The 22,038-nt window shown below is 43.2% G+C and overlaps 2 protein-coding genes across 2 annotated transcripts in view; one reads left to right on the top strand and one right to left on the bottom strand.

The window, feature by feature from the left end:
* The window catches only part of LOC129702194 (amine oxidase [flavin-containing]-like), a 43,252-nt gene extending 29,214 nt beyond the window's left edge, over window positions 1-14,038 (top strand). The window contains exons 12-16 of the mRNA XM_055643834.1: window positions 1,286-1,383; window positions 2,799-2,910; window positions 3,672-3,734; window positions 4,840-4,983; window positions 9,640-14,038. Coding sequence (XP_055499809.1) covers window positions 1,286-1,383; window positions 2,799-2,910; window positions 3,672-3,734; window positions 4,840-4,983; window positions 9,640-9,669 — 447 coding nt within the window. The 3' untranslated portion in view covers window positions 9,670-14,038. The remainder of the gene's footprint in view (window positions 1-1,285; window positions 1,384-2,798; window positions 2,911-3,671; window positions 3,735-4,839; window positions 4,984-9,639) is intronic.
* A 21-nt stretch (window positions 14,039-14,059) lies between these two features.
* LOC129702195 (probable G-protein coupled receptor 34) lies at window positions 14,060-19,988 on the bottom strand. The gene has a single exon (XM_055643835.1). The coding sequence runs from the start codon at window positions 17,383-17,385 to the stop codon at window positions 16,333-16,335; it is 1,053 nt and encodes a 350-aa protein (XP_055499810.1). The 5' UTR covers window positions 17,386-19,988; the 3' UTR covers window positions 14,060-16,332.
* Window positions 19,989-22,038: the final 2,050 nt, after the last annotated feature.

Genomic DNA, 22,038 nt, shown 5'->3' with positions numbered 1-22,038 from the left:
ACCTTTTCGACTCGTATGACTCCATGACAAAGGCCCAACAGCAGTCTCATTATAAAATTGGTAATTTTATTCTTGTTTGTCCTTCCCTCGGTAATATGGTCACCATTTTCTCCAGTTGGTTCATGCCTTACAATGACTATTGTTCAAAGAATATTCAAAAATTATGTTCATATTATGCGCTCAGAAAATTAATTGAGTGCCTACACAGAAGTTGAGTGCCCACATACATCTGTTGTTATTATTACATGCAGGGCCGGCCTTAGGAGGTGCGTGGCCCAATTGGGAACAATTTTGGTGAGCCCCAGGTTCCCAGCCAAGGTCTGTAGATTAATAGAAATATAATTAAAGTCTATTGTAGACTTGATATCTCTATGGTAGAATGGAAAATAATCAAAATGTGCGTTTAAAAAGTGCATGCGACTTAGTGGACCAAACAGATCTAAGCTACATTTTAATATAAAATTGTATACATGTAAGCCTACAAGTAACAAACAAAATGTGTAGATCAGCTCTGAAAAGTATATAGTTACAATACGTCTTGTTTTAGTGACTGAAATGAAAAAAAAAGTAATTTAATTAAATAGATCCTGGAAAACCAATAACCATTGGTGAAAAACCAGTCCAGGCATTAAATTTTGGGCTTCAGCCCCATCCTACCCTTTGGGCTTCTACCCCATCCTAACTTAGATGTGTGTGTTAGTTGTCTGTGCGTTATGTGTGTGTGGGAGGGAGGGAGAGAAGGGAGGAAGGACGGGAGGGAGGGAAGTAGAGAAAGGAGGGAGGGAAGGAGAGAAAGAAGGGATGGAGCGAATGAGAGAAGGGAAAAGAGAGAGGAAGGAGGGAGGGAAGGAGAGAAGGGAGGGAGAGGGCCGGCGGCGGGAGCAGATGCCGGGGTCTGGGCGGACAAGTGGGAGTTGAGGCCGATGTTTGTAAACGTTGCTCCTAACCCCGGGCTGGCCCTCCGTGTATTGTTCACCGCATCTCCCCGGGGAGAGAGAGGGGTGGAGCCGGGGCTGTGTGTGTGAAGCACGGCGACTGGAGGGGTGGGAGCGCTGCCGTGAGCGAACGACCCATCTCCTCCTTCTCCATTCCCCCTCACACCCCTCTACTCTCTCTCCGCCCCTCTCTCCCCCCTCCACCCGGGGTAGATCTACCCTAGCCGAGATTAGATTACTCTGGCGCGGGGTCCCCTTAATCGCGGGGACAATTGGGAGCAATCGGTCCAATCGGCTTAAGGCCGTCCCTGATTACAGGTAATGACAAGATTAACTTTTATTTCTGCCAGGCTGTTCATTATGAAGAGAAGGACTGGTGTGCAGAGCAGTATTCAGGTGGCTGCTACACTGCATATTTCCCACCCGGAACGTTTGTTCAGTTTGGCAGGTACGCACGTCACAATATTTGCTCTTGATAGCTGCAACATAGAACAGAATGTCCCTTCTGTCAAGTAAATGGGATCAACATTATGCTTACAACCAAGATGGACCTCTGCAGATGAATAGTATCTGTTGTAATTCTTCTGAAACAGAACTAGACTATTCACAAGCTCGGACTCATGTTTGTCTCAGAGTTATGTATTGCACTACTTATCCATGCCATCTGTTTCTGCCTCTATAACATTGTCTAACTCCAGCTTTCCTTCTAGTAATCTACAATTGAACAATTTTATTTCCTCCCTTGTTGCCATAAGATATAATAATTCCAATACAAATGCACCTGAACTCCCGCGAACTAGTTTATCTCAACTTTAGATCATCTAAAACTCTGCTGCACATGTCCTAAACCATACTAACAGTTGTTCATCCATCCCCATGGTGCTTGCTGGCCTATTTTATTAAGCAATCCCTCAGACTCAAGGATGAATGGTTCCACTCCAGTTTTGGGTTTTCTGAGGTGACTATTGTAGGAGCCACAGACTCTTCCACTGATGACAAGCGCAGGTGGATAATTTGTGTGATGGTGCACACCTTCCATCACTGTGTTGGACTTCAATGAGCTCCCAATACATGGACACTAGGCTTTCCATTCCATCTGGAATAATGGTTATGGGCCTGGGATTCTAGGAGGAGTTTGTATTTTTTAAGTAGACTTTATGTGCGTCCTTGAATCTTTTTGTTTGTCTGTTGGATAACTCTTCCAGTTATGGAGATGAGGACAGAGTGCCTGGATTGGGAGTCTGGTGCTGGGCCTGCCAATATGACTGAGTGTAACTAGAGGCTCATGTGTGGGATGTCGAGCTGGGAGTGGACACCGACCTTTCTTCACATTCTTCCAGTGAAAATGGAAGACATTTTTGGTGGTATCTTTAAGGCCTTGTGGTAGGTGCCTTGAAGGCAGGTACAGGATACTGAGTTGGATGATCAGCCATGATCATATTGAATGGCGGTGCAGGCTCGAAGGGCTGAATGGCCTACTCCTGCACCTTGTTTCTATGTTTCTACCGGCTATATCTCTTACAAATCTCAGAGGCAAATAGGAGATCCGGCAAGTGGATTTTGGAAAGGACTTTTCTTAGCACTGCTGCCTCCCCAGTGGACAACTCCTGCATCTCTAACTGAGATTTGTTGATATCGTCAGATGGCGATATAAACAAACTAATGAACATTAGTGTTTTCTATTTAGGACCCAAGGCTCCACAGTGGCCTGTGAGGTCAAACACTTGGACAGCACATGTTGCACAAAATTCAATGAGGGACAACGTATTCAGATTCTGATCTAAACAGGAGATGACTACTCAGTATTAGATAAACTGACTTGGTTTGATGAATTAACTGATACACATTGCTTTCAATGTGCAGAGTTCTACGAGAGCCTTTTGGGAGACTCTACTTTGCCGGCACCGAAACGGCTACCAAGTGGAGTGGGTACATGGATGGAGCGGTACGGGCTGGGGAACGTGCTGCCAGAGAGGTAAACCAGGAATGAGACCTACATGAAATGACTCCCCCACCAACCATTGATTCACTTCAGTCAAGCCTCTGTATATTTCTCTGACAAATTAAATATGTATTAGAACATACTGGAATAGCCTGCCCACACTAACTTCTTATTTAGAGGAGAAAGGACATTTGGAGATGTTGAAGCTGATCATGCTGTTGGGATCGGCTAAATCAATGCTGACAGAGGATAGAAGCGAGTGGCATCAGTGTGCTTGTGGGCACTGGTTTTGAACTGTCACCAGTGTAATAGACAAATACTGTAAATTCTGGTGACCTAAAACTTAAAAGAAAAAGCTGGAGCAATGTGGCAGGCCTTCTGTGAAGTGAGAAGCGGAGAAGCGGAAACAGCAGTGAAAGGTCCATGGATATGTTGATTATTTGCAGCATGTTCTATTTGTATATATTTATCAATATACTGTTCCGTTCAAAGTATTGTCCAAATGTTGTTTTTCATTAGAATTATATCCTGCTTTAAACTTGAAAAATCGTGTATTTCCCCACTAACAAACACATCTGAACAACTGTATGCAGTGGTGGTAATTTCAGCATGGGTTAGTCATGTAAAACATGAGAAGTCCATGGAGGTGAAAATAGTGAGTGTAACATTATACTCTCCCCTGAGATGACACTGAACAGATAGAATCCGAGTTCAAGTTTGGTTCAGTTTGAACTATCTGTGTGTGAGAATAATTGCTGAGCAATGTTGTCATTCAGCCCGTGTTCCATCTGCAGGTAATGTGTGCAGTGGGAATCATTCCAGAGGCAGCAATATGGAGTCTCGAGCCTGAGGTTCAAGTAAGTGCTGAGAAACCTAAACTAAAACTGTAAGCAACCTGTTACTAAATCAGCCTGGTGATTGAGTAATAAAACAGATTTGAAGTTGAGTGACTGGTTTCTGTGATAAGCGTTAGTATATCTGGAGAGTAGGAATGAACTGTGCTTTAGCTTGTGGGACATAAGGACATATTCCCAACTGTAAATATACACAGTGATCCATGGAGGGCGCTGTCTGTGGAGAGTTTGCGCCTTCCCCTTGTGACTACATGGGTTTCCTTTGGATGCTCCAGTTTCTTCCCACATCCTAAAGATGTGCGGATTTGTAGGTTAATTAGTTGCTGTAAATTACCTCGAGTGTGTAGGGAGTAGAAGTGAAAGTGCGATAACATAGAACGAGTGTGAATCAGTGATCAATGGTCAGTGTGGACACGGTGTGCCTTTTCCCATGCTGTTTCTCTCAAATAAATTAACCTTTGACCTCTACCAACAAGAGAGTCAAGAAAGTCGAGAGTGTTTTATTGTCATATGTCCCAGATGGGACAATGGAATTTCTCCCTGCTGCAGCACAACAGAATATGTAAACATAGTACATAACGGGAGAAAAAAAAGTTCAGTGTGTGTATATACACATGCACACATACTCAATAAATAAACAGATATAGTACAATAATAATAATAATAGTCTGTTGTATTTCAGTATTTGTTGTCGTGTTGGCTGTAGGGAAGAAGCTGTTCCTGAACCTGGATGTTACAGTTTTCAGGCTCCTGTACCTTCTTCCCGATGGTAATGGTGAAATGAGTGTGTGACCAGGATGGTGTGCATCTTTGATGATGTTGACTGCCATTCTGAGGCAGCAACTATTTTAGATCCCTTTGATGGTGGGGAGGTCAGAGCTGGTGATGGACTGGGCAGTGGTCACAACTTTTTGCAGTCTTTTCCGCTCCTGGACGTTCAAGTTGCCGAACCAGGCCACGATGCAAGCAGTCGGTATGCTCTCTACTGTGCACCTGTAGAAGACGGGGCAATGATAACACATAATAAAAGCAATTATTTGTACAAAATAACCATTAAATGGAGTTGCTGAACAGGAAGGATTAAAGCTTATTCATTGTCTACATTCAGGAAATTCCAACTCAGCCGATGACCATGACTTTCTGGATGCGACACCTGCCCTCTGTTCCAACATTCCTGCAGCTGCTGGGCTTGTCCACTTGCCTGAGTGTGATTATTGTGGCCATGACCAGGAAAAACCTGTTCATACAGAGGGTGAGAAGTAACCTTATTATTGTCCAGTGAAAGGAAACCTGTTGCTACTAAATCATCTGATAAAATCTATCAATGACGCCAAGTGTGGATGTCCTCGAGGGGAGCCATGGGAACAGAAGTAGGTGATTAAACTTGACCATCTGTTATTAGCTGCCTTTTTAATGCGCCTGGCGAACTGAATGCAAGAGTTAACATTAACAGTTGATTTGGCATCAGTTCAGTTCAGTATAGTTTATAGTCACATGTGCAACGGTATAGATAAAAGCTCTTTGTTGCGTGCTAACCAGTCAGCAGGAAGACAATACATTTCTGGTTTGGCATCTGCTCTGCTCTTAACCACCTGAACCTGCAGCCCAGTTGATCACAGGCTCATTACCTCCTTCCATCCAGTCCATCTCCACAGGCGATGGCTGTGGACTGGGAACGCAGCCGGAGGTCTTTATCGAGGTGCCGCGCTCTCCATGCCTCCCGGATCGCCATGTAGAAGCCTGGGTCGGAGCCTGGCCGGGGCCTCGCGGGTCAGAGTCTGGGTCAGTTGAGTCTCATGGAGGCGTGAAGTGGGGTGTCGACAGCAGTGACCCCTCGTGACGATGGAGCCTCGGGCGGTGGTGAAGCCTCGCGGCGGCGGCGATGCCTCGCAGGCCGACCCACGGTCAATGGGGAGACCGCTGTGAAGGGGGAGGGGAAGAACAATGGAGGACTTGGCATGGAGGGACCGCTGTGTGTGTGTGTGGGGGGGGGGGGGGGGGGGGGGGGGGTAGGTAGTAGGTGGGGGGGGGAGAAACAAGGGGGAGTCATCGTGCTTCGTAAATTTGTCAGTGCTGTAGGTGGCTGCTATTTGTATACATTGTACATGCAAGCAAAGAATCTCACTGTGCCTAGTCACATGTGACAATAAAGTATTCCTATTCCTATCCTATTCAGACAATCAATCCATTTACAGTGTAAAGGTATAAGATAAGTGAATAACTTTTAGTGCAAGGTAAAGCTAGCAAAGTCAGGTCAAAGATAATCTGTGGGACATTAGAGGTAGATAGTTCAGCAGTGCTCTCTGATCACGGTAGGATGATTCAGTTGCCTGTTAGCAGCTGGGTTATTTTGCTAATACAAGAGAGCTTCAGTCTGAAGAAGGGTCTCGACTGTGAAATGCCACCTATTCCTTTTCTCCAGACATGCTGTCTGACCCATTTTTTTAAATTGATCTATGCACAAGAATCCCCAAGTTGCTTTTGACCTTCATGTCAATGGTTTCACTATTTTGAAAATGCTTAGTTCATTTTGTAGAGGGGAAAGTCAAGATAAATGGTAAGGGAATTGGGACAACCCCTTAACACAGTGGTTGCCCCACATTTCTCCTCTCCTTGTTGTTCCTCTACAGCAGCCTAGTCTTTCAGTTAACCTCTCTAGCATGATCCAAGTGCGGTGCATCCAACAGCATGCCTCTTTGCCTCTCCTGATCACAATGCCCCATACTCCCAGTTAGAAATTTGTCTTAGGTACGCAAAAATGCTGGAGAAACTCAGCGGGCGCAGCAGCATCTATGGAGCGAAGGAAATGGGTGAAGTTTCGGGCCGAAACACTTCTTCAGACTGATGGGGGGTGGAGGGGGAGGAGAAGGAAGGAAAAAGAGAGGAGGAGGAGCCCGAGGCGGGGGGATGGGAGGAGACAGCTTGAGGGTTAAGGAAGGGGAGGAGACAGCAAGGGCTAGCAAAATTGGGAGAATTCAATGTTCATGCCATCAGGACGCAAGCTACCCAGGCGGAATATGAGGTGCTGTTCCTCCAATTTCCGGTGTTGCTCACTCTGGCAATGGAGGAGACCCAGGACAGAGAGGTCGGATTGGGAATGGGAGGGGGAGTTGAAGTGCTGAGCCACCGGGAGTTCAGGTAAGTTATTGTGGACTGAGCGGAGGTGTTCGGCGAAATGATCGCCCAACCTCCGCTTAATCTCACCGATGTAGATCAGCTGACATCTAGAACAGCGGCTTGCAGTAGATGAGGTTGGAGGAGATACAGGTGAACCTTTGTCGCACCTGGAACGACTGCTTGGGTCCTTGAATGGAGTCGAGGGGGGAGGTGAAGGGACAGGTGTTGCATTTCTTGCGGTTGCAACGGAAAGTGCCCGGGGAGGGGTTGGTACGAGAGGGAAGGGAAGAATTGACAAGGGAGTTTCGGAGGGAGCGGTCTTTGTGGAAGGCAGACATGGGGGCAGATGGGAAGATGTGGTGAGTGGTGGGGTCATGTTGGAGGTGGCGGAAATGGCGGAGGATTATTTGTTGTATTTGCCGGCTGGTGGGGTGAAAGGTGAGGACTAGGGGGACTCTGCCCTTGTTGCGAGTGCGGGGATGGGGAGAGAGAGCAGCGTTGCGGGGTATGGAAGAGACCCTGGTGCGAGCCTCATCTATGGTGGAGGAGGGGAATCCCTGTTCCCTGAAGAGCGAGGACATTTCAGATAGAAATTTGTCTTCACTAGACAATGCATTGACTGTCAGTCCATCATTGGACAGACTGGGTCTCATGCATCCTTCATCTAGGTGGAAGGAGGTTAGTTAAGATTTAGTCATAGAGTCAGAGAGCATGGAAATGTGCCCTTTGGCCCAAGTTTGCCATGCTGATAAAGATGGCCAATCTAAGCTAGTCCCATTTTCTTGCATGTGGTCCATATCTCCCGAAACCGTTCTTATCCATATACCAGTAAAATGTTTTTTTTAATGTTGTTATTATGTCTGCTGCAACTACTTCCTCTGCAGCTTGATACATATACCCACGACCCTATATGTGAGAATGTTGTCCCGCAAGTTCTTATTAAGTTCAAGTGAGTTTATTGTCATGTGTCCCTGATAGGACAATGAAATTCTTGCTTTGCTTCAGCACACAGAACATAGTAGGCATTTACTACAAAACAGATCAATGTGTCTATATACCGTAATATAAATATATACACACATGAATAAATAAAATGATAAAGTGCAAATAACAGATAATTGGTTATTAATAATCAAAGTTTTGTCCGAGCCAGGTTTAATAGCCTGATGGCTGTGGGGAAGTAGCTATTCCTGAACCTGGTTGTTGCAGTCTTCAGGCTCCTGTACCTTCTACCTGAAGGTAGCAGGGAGATGAGTGTGTGGCCAGGATGGTGTGGGTCTTTGATGATACTGCCAGCCTTTTTGAGGCAGCGACTGCGATAAATCCCCTCGATGGAAGGAAGGTCAGAGCCGATGATGGACTGGGCAGTGTTTACTACTTTTTGTAGTCTTTTCCTTTCCAGGGCGCTCAAGTTGCCGAACCAAGCCACGATGCAACCGGTCAGCATGCTCTCTACTGTGCACCTGTAGAAGTTAGAGAGAGTCCTCCTTGACAAACCGACTCTCCGTAGTCTTCTCAGGAAGTAGAGGCGCTGATGAGCTTTCTTGATAATTGCATTAGTGTTCTCGGACCAGGAAAGATCTTCAGAGATGTGCACGCCCAGGAATTTGAAGCTCTTGACCCTTTCAACCATCGACCCATTGATATAAACAGGACTGTGGGTCCCCATCCTACTCCTTCCAAAGTCCACAATCAGTTCCTTGGTTTTGCTGGTGTTGAGGGCCAGGCTATTGTGCTGGCACCATATGGACAGTTGCTCGATCTCTCTTCTATATTCTGACTCATCCCCATCAGTGATACATCCCACAACAATGGTGTCGTCAGCGAACTTGATGATGGAGTTCGCACTGTGACCGGCTACGCAGTCATGAGTATAGAGTATCGAATTAATTCCCCTCTCAACTTAATCCTATGCCCTCTAGTTCTTGATTTCCAAACCTGGATAAAAGACTGCATTTACAATATCTATTCCCCCTCATAACCTAACAGGCATTTATAAGATCACACCACAGTCTCCTGTGCTCCAGGAAATGAAGTCCTCTCCTGCCCAACCTCTTACTATAGCACAGGTCTTCATGCCCTGCAACATCCTTGTAAATCGTCTCTGCATTCTTTCTAACTTAGCATAATCTTTTCTATAACAGGGTGACAAAAACTGAACGCAATACCGCAAATGTGGTCTCAATAGTGACTTATGCAACTATAACATAATGTTCCAACTTCTACACTTATTCTCTGACTGATGAAGGCCAGCATGCCAAAAGTCGTCTTCAACCAATCTCTTCAATTAAAAAAAACTCGGACCTTATCTTCTTGTCACCCTCCACCCCGCCTCCTTGCCAAAGCTTCATGAGTCGAAGCCTCAGCACTTACCCTCAACAAAGCACATGCACGTTAACACAGCCTCCCCCATTATGGCTACTCCCAAGACACTGGTCTGGTAGTGCTTGTGCAGCCCTGGGAGCAGTCACTGCAGGTTGCTAATGGCTGTACATTACCACACTGCTCTTCCTCTCAGCAGTAGCTGGAATGTATGTATGAGCCTGTGCATCTGATGAGTGCTGCATCAGGCTGTTCATTGTCTAGGACCACGTGGAGAATGTCAACATGAATTTGAGGCTGAGAATCGTAGTGGATATCTCAGTGGTTAACTGGGAAATAACAAGAAAAGCTAGTAAGGATACATTTTTGGAAAAAGTAAAAAATGGCTCTATGTTAATAGTCGAAATGCTTTGCTGTGAGCTGTTTCCTTTTTCCTTCTGATTTTCTGATAGCTATTTTCTCCACTCAGGTAATTGGACTCTATCTACATGTGACTTAAACTAGTTTTGAGTGCAAAGTGAAAAGGGTAAAGATGATGACGAGCCCTGTGAATTCACTCTCAACATTGGGTAAAATTGTGCCACAGTGAATGATGTCTCCCCAACGTATTCAACAGTAACTCTCCACTTAAGATCTTTATAGATGGTTCATGTTTAAAAAATATATATATATATAATCCCTGTTGCCTTTCCAAAAATGATGAATTGTTGTATCTTTGTTGAATGTAAAAAATAAAAATAATGTTTCAATCTATTGTGTCTGTAATGTGACTCGCCACATTCAGAAGGGGATCTGGTTTGTATTCGTTCACCAGTAGGCAACCCACCCCTGGATCCAGGGACTCTGCAATTATCCTTCTACGTGCAACTCCACTCTGAGGATTAAGTTCTATGAAATCACTCAGCAATGTAATTTATAGCTCTGGTTTGCAGTCTCTGCAATGAGAGAATTGCCACCAGATCTTGGTGTCACTTGGTTCCGAGAAGCAGTCTCAGAAATTGTGGAACACACTGAGGAAAATCCTCCTCCTAACTTCTAACTTGCTGTGGAGGGGCACAAGGGTTTCTTACAATACTCTCAGCAGATAAGGCACCCGATATGGAAAGAAAAACAGAGTTGATGCTTCAGGTCCTCAGAAGAGTCCTAGACCTGAAACTTTGACTTTGTTTCTCCTTCCACAGTTGCTGCCTGATCTGACTATTTCTCGCATTTTCATTTTTTATTTCAGAACTTTGGCATCTGTGTTTTTTCTGTTTTTTATTTGCAACAGAGCCCTCGTCTCTGCAGTTCTGATTTTTTCTTCTGGGCAGGCCAGCCCCTTGGTACAGATAGCAGATGGTAATTCTATCCCAACTGTTATGAAATAATATTGGGGAGAAGTAGAAGAGTGGAGATGTTCCCTTTTGATTTGTTTGTGTCTCAGAGCATTGTTGAAAAGCACTTACTCAAGAGAATCTTTGAAAGGTCAAACTCGACTGCCCTAGTAGATTGTGTCTCTTTTACATGTTTTATTTCAATGCTTTCACCAATAGTTATGTAAATAATGCTCCCAGAAAATTTGGATGCCTCTTTAGCTGCAAGCCATTGGCAAATTTTGTTGTAAGTAATAGCAGTATGAATCACATTGCAAGTGTTTCTCTACCACTGATTCCAAGTTTAACACAGATGATGAAATATTGCAGTAAGGTGCCTACTCGAGTTAGGATTCAGGACAGGTAAGCTGACATGAGCCATATGACCTTTGCTGTTCACAATTTGTGCTGATTCCACTCAGCTTGTTGGATTATCCGTTGCAACCAGTGAGAAAATGTAAGAGTTAAAATTCTGCATGGTTGTGTAGAAAGGATACCTGCAGTTGTAATAGAACGTTGAGCCAGGGGAGGGAGCCAAGCGACAATTCAACAGATAAATGAAATGCTGGAAGGAGAATCAGTGGTTCATGAAATAGTGACGCAATTGCTTCAGAATTGAATGTCACCCTCTTTTGGTGCACCAAGCGTGAGCTATGTACAAAGCTAACGCTCACTCGGTCCTCTGCGGACCTATGAAATTGGAATAGCGTTCATTAAATTAGTTTTATGATATTTTGAATATAAATCATGTGCTGAAACAAGATTTATGCAGACAATCTCTAAAAGCTGCTTAAAAAAACATGTAGCTGCTGCAACATTAAGAGGAGCAGTGGATGTTAAAGTGCTCTCCCCATGGCCACCACAGAACAGCTGCGTGGAAAACTGTTATAGAAGTGAAGGAAACACGGGACTTTGTTCTCTCACACCCACTGCCGAATGGGTTACACTTATCACGTCTCGGGCTACGAGTGACCTTGTGTCACTGTGAGATGAGGGTTGATGAAACGGGGGGTGATCCGTGGGAGCTTGCTCTGATGTGAATTGTGCAGAAAGGCTGTATAGAGGAAGGGACTACAAGAGACTGCAGATGTTGGAATCCAGAACAAAAAAAAATCTAATTGCAGGAGGAACTCAGAAGGTCGAACAGTATCTGTGGGGATAAAAGAATTGGTAATTTTTTGAGTTGAGATCTTGCAGCAGGACTAAGAGCGGAGATAAATATTAGCCAATTTAAAATATGATCGTAGGGGTGAAATGAGCGTAGGTGAGAAGTGCTCTAAGGAGGGGTTAGGGATGATGGCCGGGTGGAGCCAGCTGGGGGGGATGTGGAGGGAAGGAGTTGGGAGGCAGAGGCAGGTGGATGGTAGAAAGAGCCAGACAAGAAAAATAAAACAGCCCCTCCCCGGGCACTTTCCGTTGCAGCCGCAAGAGATGCAACACTTGTCCCTTAACCTCCCCCATCGACTCCATTCAAGGACCCAAGCAGTCGTTCCAGGTGCGACGGAGGTTCATCTGCATCTCCTCCAACCTCATCTACAGTGGCTTGCAAAAGTATTCATACCCCTTGAACTTTTCCACATTTTGTCACGTTACAACCACAAACGTAAATGGGATTTTATGTGATAGACCTACACCAAGTGGCACATAATTGTGAAGTGGAAGGAAAATGATACATGGTTTTCAAATTTTTTTACAAATAAAAAACTGAAAAGTGTGGCGTGCAAAAGTATTCAACCCCCTTTACTCTGATACCCCTAAATAAAATCCAGTGCAACCAATTGCCTTCAGAAGTCACCTAATTAGTAAATAGAGTCCACTTGTGTGTAATCTAATCTCAGTATAAATACAGCTGTTCTGTGAAGGCCTCAGAGGTTTGTTAGAGAACATTAGTGAACAAACAACATCATGAAGCCCAAGGAACACGCCAGACCGGTCAGGGATAAAGTTGTGGAGAAGTTTAAAGCAGGGTTAGGTTATAAAAAAATATCCCAAGCATTGAACATCTCACGGAGCACTGTTCAATCCATCATCCGAAAATGGAAAGAGTATGGCACAACTGCAAACCTACCAAGACATGGCCGTCCACCTAAACTGACAGGCCGGGCAAGGAGAGCATTGATCAGAGAAGCAGCCAAGAGGCCCATGGTAACTCTAAAAGAGCTGCAGAGATCCACAGCTCAGGTGGGAGAATCTGTCCACAGGACAACTATTAGTCGTGCACTCCACAAATCGGGCCTTTATGGAAGAGTGGCAAGAAGAAAGCCATTGTTGAAAAAAAGCCATAAGAAGTCCCGTTTGCAGTTTGCCACAAGCCATGTGGGGGACACAGCAAACATGTGGAGGAAGGTGCTCTGGTCAGATGAGACAAAAATTGAAGTTTTTGGCCTAAATGCAAAACACTATGTGTGGTGGAAAACTAACACTGCACATCACCCTGAACACACCATCCCCACTGTGAAACATGGTGGTGGCAACATCATGCTGTGTGGATGCTTTTCTTCAGCAGGGACAGGGAAGCTGTTCAGAGTTGATGGGAAGATGGATGGAGCCAAATACAGGGCAATCTTGGAAGAAAACCTGTTAAGAGTCTGCAAAAGACTTGAGACTGGGGCGGAGGTTCACCTTCCAGCAGGACAACGACCCTAAACATACAGCCACAGCTACAATGGAGTGGTTTAGATCAAAGCATATTCATGTGTTAGAATGGCCCAGTCAAAGTCCAGACCTAAATCCAATTGAGAATCTCTGGCAAGACTTGAAAATTGCTGTTCACAAACGCTCTCCATCCAATCTGACTGAGCTTGAGCTATTTTGCAAAGAAGAATGGGCAAAGATTTCAGTCTCTAGATGTGCAAAGCTGGTAGAGACATACCCCAAAAGACTTGCAGCTGTAATTGCAGCAAAAGGTGGTTCTACAAAGTATTGACTCAGGGGGGCTGAATACTTTTGCACGCCACACTTTTCAGTTTTTTATTGGTAAATAAATTTGAAAACCATGTATCATTTCCTTCCACTTCACAATTATGCACCACTTTGTGTTGGTCTATCACATAAAATCCCAATAAAATACATTTACGTTTGTGGTTGTAACGTGACAAAATGTGGAAAAGTTCAAGGGGTATGAAAACTTTTGCAAGCCACTGTATTGCATCCGCTGCTCTAGATGTCAGCTGATCTACATCGGTGAGACCAAGCGGAGGCTTGACGATCGTTTCGCCGAACACCTCCGCTCGACCCGCATTAACCAACCTGACCTCTCGGTTGCTCAGCACTTCAACTCCCCCTCCCATTCCCCATCTGACCTCTCTGTCCTGGGTCTCTTCCATGGCCAGAGCGAGCAACACCAGAAATTGAAGGAACAGCACCTCATATTCCGCTTGGGTAGTCTGCATCCTGCGGGCATGAACATTGAATTCTCCCAATTTTGTTAGCCCTTGCTGTCTCCTTCCTCAGCCCTCGGGCTATCTCCTCCCATCCCTCAGCCTTCGGGCTCCTCCTCCTTTTTCCTTTCTTCCCCCCCAACCCCCATCAGTCTGAAGAAGAGTTTTGGCCCGAAACGTTACCTATTTCCTTCGCTCCATAGATGCTGCTGCACTCGCTGAGTTTCTCCAACATTTTTGTGTACCTTTGATATTCCAGCATCTGCAGTTCCTTCTTGAACAGCTTATAATATTTATCTAGTTTAGTTTATTGTCACGTGTACTGCGGTACAGTGAACAGCTTTTTGTTGTGTGCTATCCAGTCAGCAGAAGGACTATACATGATTACAATTAAGCTGTCCTCACTGTACAGATACAGGATAAAGGGAATAATGTTTAGTCCAAGATAAAGTTCAGTCAAGTCTGATTAAAGATAGTCCGAGGATCTCCAATGAGGTAAATGTAACTCAAGACCGCTCTCTAGTTGGTGATAGGATGGGCCAGTTGCCTGATCACAGCTGAGAAGAAAGTCCTTTAATCTGGAGGTGCGCATTTTCACACTTCTGTACATCTTGAGAAGAGGTAGTGTCCGCAGTGAGTTAGAGTAAGGAAATATGCAGTGCATATTGTCATTAATAACAAAGCCTAAAAATGCTGGTCGGGCAACATCTGAAAAGAGAATGCTTCAATCTGTAATATTATTACAGCAAAAAACAAAGTGCTGGAGGAACTCAGAAGGTCAGGCAGCATCTGTGGAGGGTGTATGGACAGACTTGGATTGGGATCCTTCCTCAGGCTGATGGAGTAGCAGGAAGAAAACTGGAAAGAGAGTTGAGGGTGGAGCTAAGGCTGGCAAGTGGGTGGATACAGTTGAATGTGGGGAATGACTGGCAGATGGGTGGAGTAAGTGACCAAGGCTATTAGTGAAAAGCAGACAGAAGGGGGTGAGGGGGAGGATCGATGGAAATGGGGACTCGGGAATGGGAGATGAGCCTACAGAGGTGGGGAAAGGAGGAGGGTGGTAGGCGAGGAAGGAGGGTGTGGGGTGCAGTGCAAAAGAGAGGAGGTATGAGTATTACTTGAAACTGGAGAATTTAATGTTCATACCATTGGGTGCAAGCTCCCAAGCGGAACACGAGGTGCTGCACGTGATTTCACTTTAGCCAAGGATAGAAAGTCAATGTGGGAAGGGGAGTTAAAATGGTTAGCAAAGGAGAGATCCAGCAAATGTAGGAGACAGCAACCTATCACCCAGTCTCTGCAAATAACTCTGTTTAAAAATTCAAAACCAAAAATAATTGAAAAAATAAAATATTTTATTTGAGTAAAGCTAAATTGTACAAAATTACCTTTTGACTAAATTTTGATGTAACACTGAGCATAATTTGTGGATTTTTATATACAATTTCCATTTGCACATTGCATTTATTTACAGTTTAATAATTTTAATGGTTTAAGTTTAACTCCATTTAAAGACAATTATTTATAAAATAAGACATATAAGGTGGCTCTTTAAGCCACAATATATTTAGTCAGTTCGTGTATTGACTACTCCATTTTGCTTATTGCACTAGAAAATGAATTCACCGCATATTTTTCTCTGCCCTGTGGTTCATTTCTATTTCATCCAGCAGGCCAAAAGGTGTCTTTAGTGCAGATAAGGTGGGTTCTCATTAAAACAATAATTATTCTCTTTAAGAAATGTCCCCGTGGAATTTGCTTTTCCATAAAACTTGTGCTCTGGGAGGCGAGTGAAAAGCGTTGCGAAGTTTCTTCTGCTTCTCTCCAGATAGTCCATACATCCTGGTGTCCACATAGCTTGGAAAGGAGAAGTTGAAAGCTGAAGGTTTGCCATAACTGACCTTGAGGCTACGCAAGGAGGAATATACCTTATTGCACTTTAATACGATGCCATGTTATAAGCATGTGAAATGACGGTGAGCATTCCTCGTGCCCTTTTACCAGGGCCATAAATTGGATATAATGTAGGTCTTGCATCTTTGCAAAAACACTAAGTTTCTGTTGTGATAAAGCCACAGTGGAAATACGTATGATTACATCAAAGGTTTCCTGCATCGATATTTCTATTTCCATGAGTTCCAGCATTCATCAGACTCCACATAACTGTAGCTGCCCTCGTCCCATAGTAACTGGATTTTCCTTATTGTGATCATGTTTTTAAATGAAGCATCCTATGTATTTGCCAGTCTGGTTACAGGATTAATCCATAAGTGGCTATTTGTGCTCCACCTGGTAAGGCTGCTTAAATCCGCAGGAAAGTAACGATGCCAAGCCTTTCCTGATACACCATCCTCGAGCAAGACTATGCTACCCTGAAGACCACACCTTCTGCTTCTGTATCATCTACTCAGGTGTTTGCAGCTCTGACACTCAGATCTCTGTGATGGATTTAAAACTGTTCTTCGTCCCGTTGGTTTTGGGAAAATTCTTGTTGAACTTTCCATGAACGGTATACATTATAGTCCGGCGAAAAGAATTGGAGAGGAAGAAATAGATGATTGGATCAAGGCAGCTGTTGAGGGCAGAGAGACACAGCACCAGTTCGTTGGCTACATGCAGGATATGCTCCGATTGGCAGCTGGAGATTATGTTCATCTGTGACAGAACGTACGGGATTCGGACAATGTGATACGGCATGAAACACATAATGTAGATCGCAAGAACGATAAAAGTCTTCAAAATGGCTCTGGTCCTCACTTTCCTGATCTGCTCCCTTTTTTTCCCCAGGGAGATTCTGTAAAGCTTGACAGCAATCTTAGCGTAGGATACTAGGAAAAGCAATGAGAGTATGAAAATAAAAATCACTGCGACCAGGTTCATTGAACCGGCTGTTAAACCTTGCTTCTTGTAGTGGAAGCATCTTGAGTCTTTTGAGTTCAAGATGCTCAACACAATAAAGGGTAGCATGAGCAGAATTGTGAAGACCCACACGCCCATGGAGATACACGAACTCCATTTCATGTTGTGGATCCTGAACTTGCGGAGAGGCCTGGTGATCTTTAAATAGCGGTCCAAGCTGATCAGCACTAGGAATGCAATGCTGACATACATGTTGATGTAGAAGAAAGCCCCAATGATCTTGCAGAAGTAACACGTAGCCAGCCATTCATACTCTCCGATGTGGTAGGAGATCCTGAAAGGAAGGCAGAGCAACAAGAGCAGGTCGGCCAGGGCCAGGTGCTTCATGTATGTAGAGATTGACGTTGCCTTCTTCTGGTTGAAGTAAAACACCCACAAAGCCAACAGGTTGCTCAGCAGCCCAATCACACAGATAATTGTGTAGAAAATAGGCAACAAGATTGAAAGGAAGCCATCTTCAATTATACAGCCCGATTCCTTGACTGATGCACTGGAGCTCATTGTGGTGTGGGTGATGTTGTCATGGTATACCACCAACAAAGACATGTTAGTCATGATGGTCATCTAAAACATGGGGAGAAAAGAAAACATAAGATTCAATTTGCAAGCAAAAATATTCCATTACGTTAAAAGTTAGCTGAATTGAAGCAGGCCCATTTTTTTCAATCCAGGAGCAAGGCATTTTAGACTGAACACTTCTTATCTTATCCGAGGTATAGTCATTGTTTGTAATCTATTTTGGGTAATTTGTCATTCGTGGAATGTTGTCTTTTTTAAACTCTTGCAGCTATTATTGGCTTTTTTCAGATATTAATATATATTTTAAAGTTAAGTTTAAAGTTAAACATTGAGTTCATTCATGTATACGCAACGTGGTAAGGTACAGGTACAATGAAAAGGGACACAAAATGGCTTAATCGTTGAGCATTTTCATATCAGAATGCAAGCAAATGAATGAAAATTTGTCTAAAGCTAGTTAACTAGACAATCAGGAAACTCAATGTTTCCAATATTTAGGGTATTAGTGTATTTGAGTCAAATAAGTTGCCCCTAAATTAGTTTTCTGGCTCAAACTAGTACCCACATCCTCATTTCCATCCCAAACCCTAACAAGTTCTGTCATGAAGAAATCAGTTCTTCACACATAGTGACATTTTGAAGACTTTTCTCACACCCTGTTTCCGCATTAGCCTGCTGTTCAGTTGAGCAATTGTGGTTAATAGGCTTGTGGTGGCCACTGAACACTTCAAAGCCTTTGTTCAATCCGGTAAACTTAATGACAGTCAAGTCCTTATACTATAATATTGCAGCAGTAAATGGCCTCAATGAATGTTCAGTTTAATGCATCAAAACGTGAGCTGTTAGGCTGTGGGAAGCACTAAAAATATGTTGCCAACAAGAAACAGGAAAATTAAATTATAATACTCAGAGCTCATATTGCCATTATGTGAAATTGAATTGTATTATTATCATCATTGAATCTATTTATTGTCTGTTTTTATAATGTAAAAACTACCTTTAAAAATGGAAAATCACATCTGTTGAACTTACACAAAATTTGATGTTGTGACAACTCAAATGGAAAATTGTACCAGGTGGTTTAATTCAAATTCCATGCAGCATATGACACGAATTGTGATTGGCTAAGGTTAAAGTTCAGTCTAAATTTTGAGTAGGGAAAGTTGATTGAATTATAGATTAATTGCAATGGTTGCTTTTTTGAGGAATTGTATTGAGATGAGGAGGCGTCAGGCAGTTTTATATGTCGTGCATAAGTGTTTGTTTATGGGACTCCAACAGATTTCTTATTTATATTAAAATTAAAAATACGGATTCAGAAACGGTGAAACTTGCAGGTAATATGTAGCTTGAAGGGAAATAGAATTCAAGAGCGCAGCTTGAAAGTTGATGTATGTTGGACAAAATACTGTGGATTCTACTATCAAATGCAGACATTTAATACATTGGGGCAGTAATCTATTGGTATTGATTATTATTATCACCTGTACCAAGAAACAGTGAAAAACATTGTTTTGTGCACAATCCCGGCAAACCATAATACGCGTGAGTATATCAGGTACTGCAAAAGAGAAAAATAAACAGTGCAAAATATAGTATTACAGCGACAGAGAAAGTGCAGATAAAAAAAGTGCAAGGGCCATTATGAGGTAGATTGGAATATCAACAAATTCATCCCTGATGTCATTAGGGAGGGGTCCATTCAAGAGTTTGATGACAGCGAGGAAAAAGCTGGACTTGAGACTGGTTTAATGTGCTTTCATGGTTTTTGTATCTTTTTCCCGATGATAGAGATTATGTGAAAATAAACGGGTATGAGCGGTCCTTGTAATTGGCTTAGGTTAGGCTTATTATTATCACATGTACCAAGGTACAATGAAAAGATTTGTTTTGCATGCTATCCAATCTATCAGCTAATACTATTCTATTGACACAAGAAGCAAAACAGTATTTCCCAGTCTATCCAACTGACTGGATACCATGCAACAAAAGCTTTGCACTGTACTTCGGTATATGTGACAATAAACTAAGTTAAACTATACTAAACTAAATAATATTCAGTTATAGATTAGAGAGTGTCTAACCATTCACCTTTGACACTCAATAGCTTAACTATTGTTAAATTCCCCATCATCAATCTTCGGAGGTAGTCATTACTCAGAAATGTTTCTGGACAACCACGCAATTACTGTCCCTGCAAACGTTTCTGGATATTCTGTGGTGAGTAACTCACTGTCTGAACTCTCAAAGCCTTCTGACCACCTACAAGCTGAAAATCTACAGTACAATGAGATATCCCCCACTAGCTGCAACGATACTTAAGATGCTTAACATTACCTACGTGAAGTAAGAGCAAATTTAAACTATACCTAAGAGAAAAATTAAACTTTTCCTCCAACAGTCAGTACTCTCTGCTGATTACCTTTTATATGACAACAATACATTACATAATATTGCAAACTAAACACAGTAATTACACTCACTCAGTGCTAACGCATGCAGTAACGTTGCAGATCTTTACATCCACACTGTCTGCCTCTGCCTGCCACATTAACTGCACATTTGCTGTCTATACCTTTGATCTCTCACCATCTGAATACCATCCCATACACAATTGCAGTACATTTGTTCACACTAACATTACTGTTTATAATAAACAATCAAAACACAACCTACTCCTGCACCTAATTTCTATGTTTCTATGTTCTAAATGTTTCTAAATGACCCCCCCCCCCCCCCCCCCCCCCCCCCCCCAACCATGATGTTGAACAACCAAACTCTTCAAACTCTCCCAAATATCTGGCGATTTCACTACAAAAGTTTTCCATGATAAGCCGCAATGAAGGGTGGAGTTTGTCAGCGGTTCTGTGTACTTCACTTTAAATCTCTCACCTGGGCAGCTACTCAATAATCATAAATAATTAAGAAGCAACTGGACTGTGGGTGAAGACCTGAGTTATAATTTCATAGACTCTTACCTGCTGTGAGTTGCTTCTGCCTCTGTCTCACTGAAAATGCTGCTGGTTCACTGAGAGACACTTTATATTCCTCTGTTGGTGGAATTTCCATTGAGAGGACTACGTAGGTTTTGCTTTGCTCTTTTGCTCATGCGTTTGAGCCTCCTGATGTAATTTCTATGACATGTTTTCTGATCAGTGGTTTCAAGCATACGCCTACTTCCTCAACTCATTGCGGCAAAATAAAACAAGAAGGAAAGACTCAATAGACCATACTAATAACACTCAGACCTTAACTCAGACCAGGCATTTGCTTCTGATATCAACAATTGAAAATATTTTATACACACAGAAAATGCTGACAAAATATTCAGATTACTGTCCTTTATTCTGTTTATATTTCATAGTCACTAGACAATCCCTTTGTTGCCTCATGACTAATTGGCTTGCCAGGCTGGTCCGGTGCCACATATAGAAACATAGAAACATAGAAATTAGGTGCAGGAGTAGGCCATTCGGCCCTTCGAGCCTGCACCGCCATTCAATATGATCATGGCTGATCATCCAACTCAGTATCCTGTACCTGTTATGTTACTGTGTCTGGCCTTTCAATAAAAATGGCCAGTATATGATCCAGATAGTACACTCAGCTGGTCAAAAATCTTTTCCACAGGAACTTCCTGATCTGCTAAATATTTCCAGACTTTTTATTTTTATTTATTTATTCGGCAGTTTGTATTTCATATCAACATTAGTGAATTGAGTGTGTTTTTAAAACAATCTAATAGTTTTGCTCTAAAGTTAGTTGCTTCTTAGCAGAATTCAAACCTTCAGCTACCATTGTGTAATTTGAGCCCAGCCTTCTGCATTACTAAGGTAGACAAAAGTGCTGGAGAAACTCAGCGGGTGCAGCGAAAACTCAGCGGAAACTCAGCCTATTTCCTTCGCTCCATAGATGCTGCTGCGCCCGCTGAGTTTCTCCAACATTTTTGTCTACCTTCGATTTTCCAGCATCTGCAGTTCCCTCTTAAACACTTCTGTATTACTAGCCTGGCGACTCTACCAAAGCCATGTGCTGGCCTTTAAGTCTCAGAGTCTGTCTATTACGCATCATCAACATGTGGCTGGGTTTTTTTCAGTTGCATTTTTACTCAGCAGCACAAGGCCTTCCTTATGATAGGGAAAGAGTAGAAATCTCATCATTTATGACTTTACGTATAAAAGTTCGTGAAGACATCGCAAACATGGAAAGCATTCTCTTGCTGGTCTGTGACACAAAATTGTCCCATCATAGAAACATAGAAAATAGTTGCAGGAGTAGGCCATTTGGCCCTTCGAGCCTGCACCGCCATTCAATATGATCATGGCTGATCATCCAACTCCGTATCCTGTACCTGCCTTCTCTCCATACCCCCTGATCCCTTTAGCCACAAGGGCCACATCTAACTCCCTCTTAAATATAGCCAATGATTGGCCTCAACTACATAGAAACATAGAAACATAGAAAATAGGTGCAGGAGTAGGCCATTCGGCCCTTCGAGCCTGCACCGCCATTCATTATGATCATGGCTGATCATCCAACTCAGTATCCTGTACCTGCCTTCTCTCAATACCCCCTGATCCCTTTAGCCACAAGGGCCACATCTAACTCCCTCTTAAATATAGCCAATGAACTGGCCTCAAATACCTTCTGCGGCAGAGAATTCCAGAGTTTCACCACTCTCTGTGTGAAAAATGTTTT

The sequence above is a fragment of the Leucoraja erinacea genome, chromosome 12 (assembly GCF_028641065.1).
Source record: "Leucoraja erinacea ecotype New England chromosome 12, Leri_hhj_1, whole genome shotgun sequence".
In the NCBI taxonomy this organism is placed as follows: domain Eukaryota; kingdom Metazoa; phylum Chordata; class Chondrichthyes; order Rajiformes; family Rajidae; genus Leucoraja; species Leucoraja erinaceus.
The sequence above is the reverse complement of the archived record's forward strand: the minus strand, read 5'-3'. Positions and strand labels throughout refer to the sequence as shown.

Coding starts and splice junctions, on each gene's coding strand:
- LOC129702195 (XM_055643835.1), bottom strand. CDS start 17,385: ATGACCATCATGACTAACATGTCTTTGTTGGTGGTATACCATGACAAC.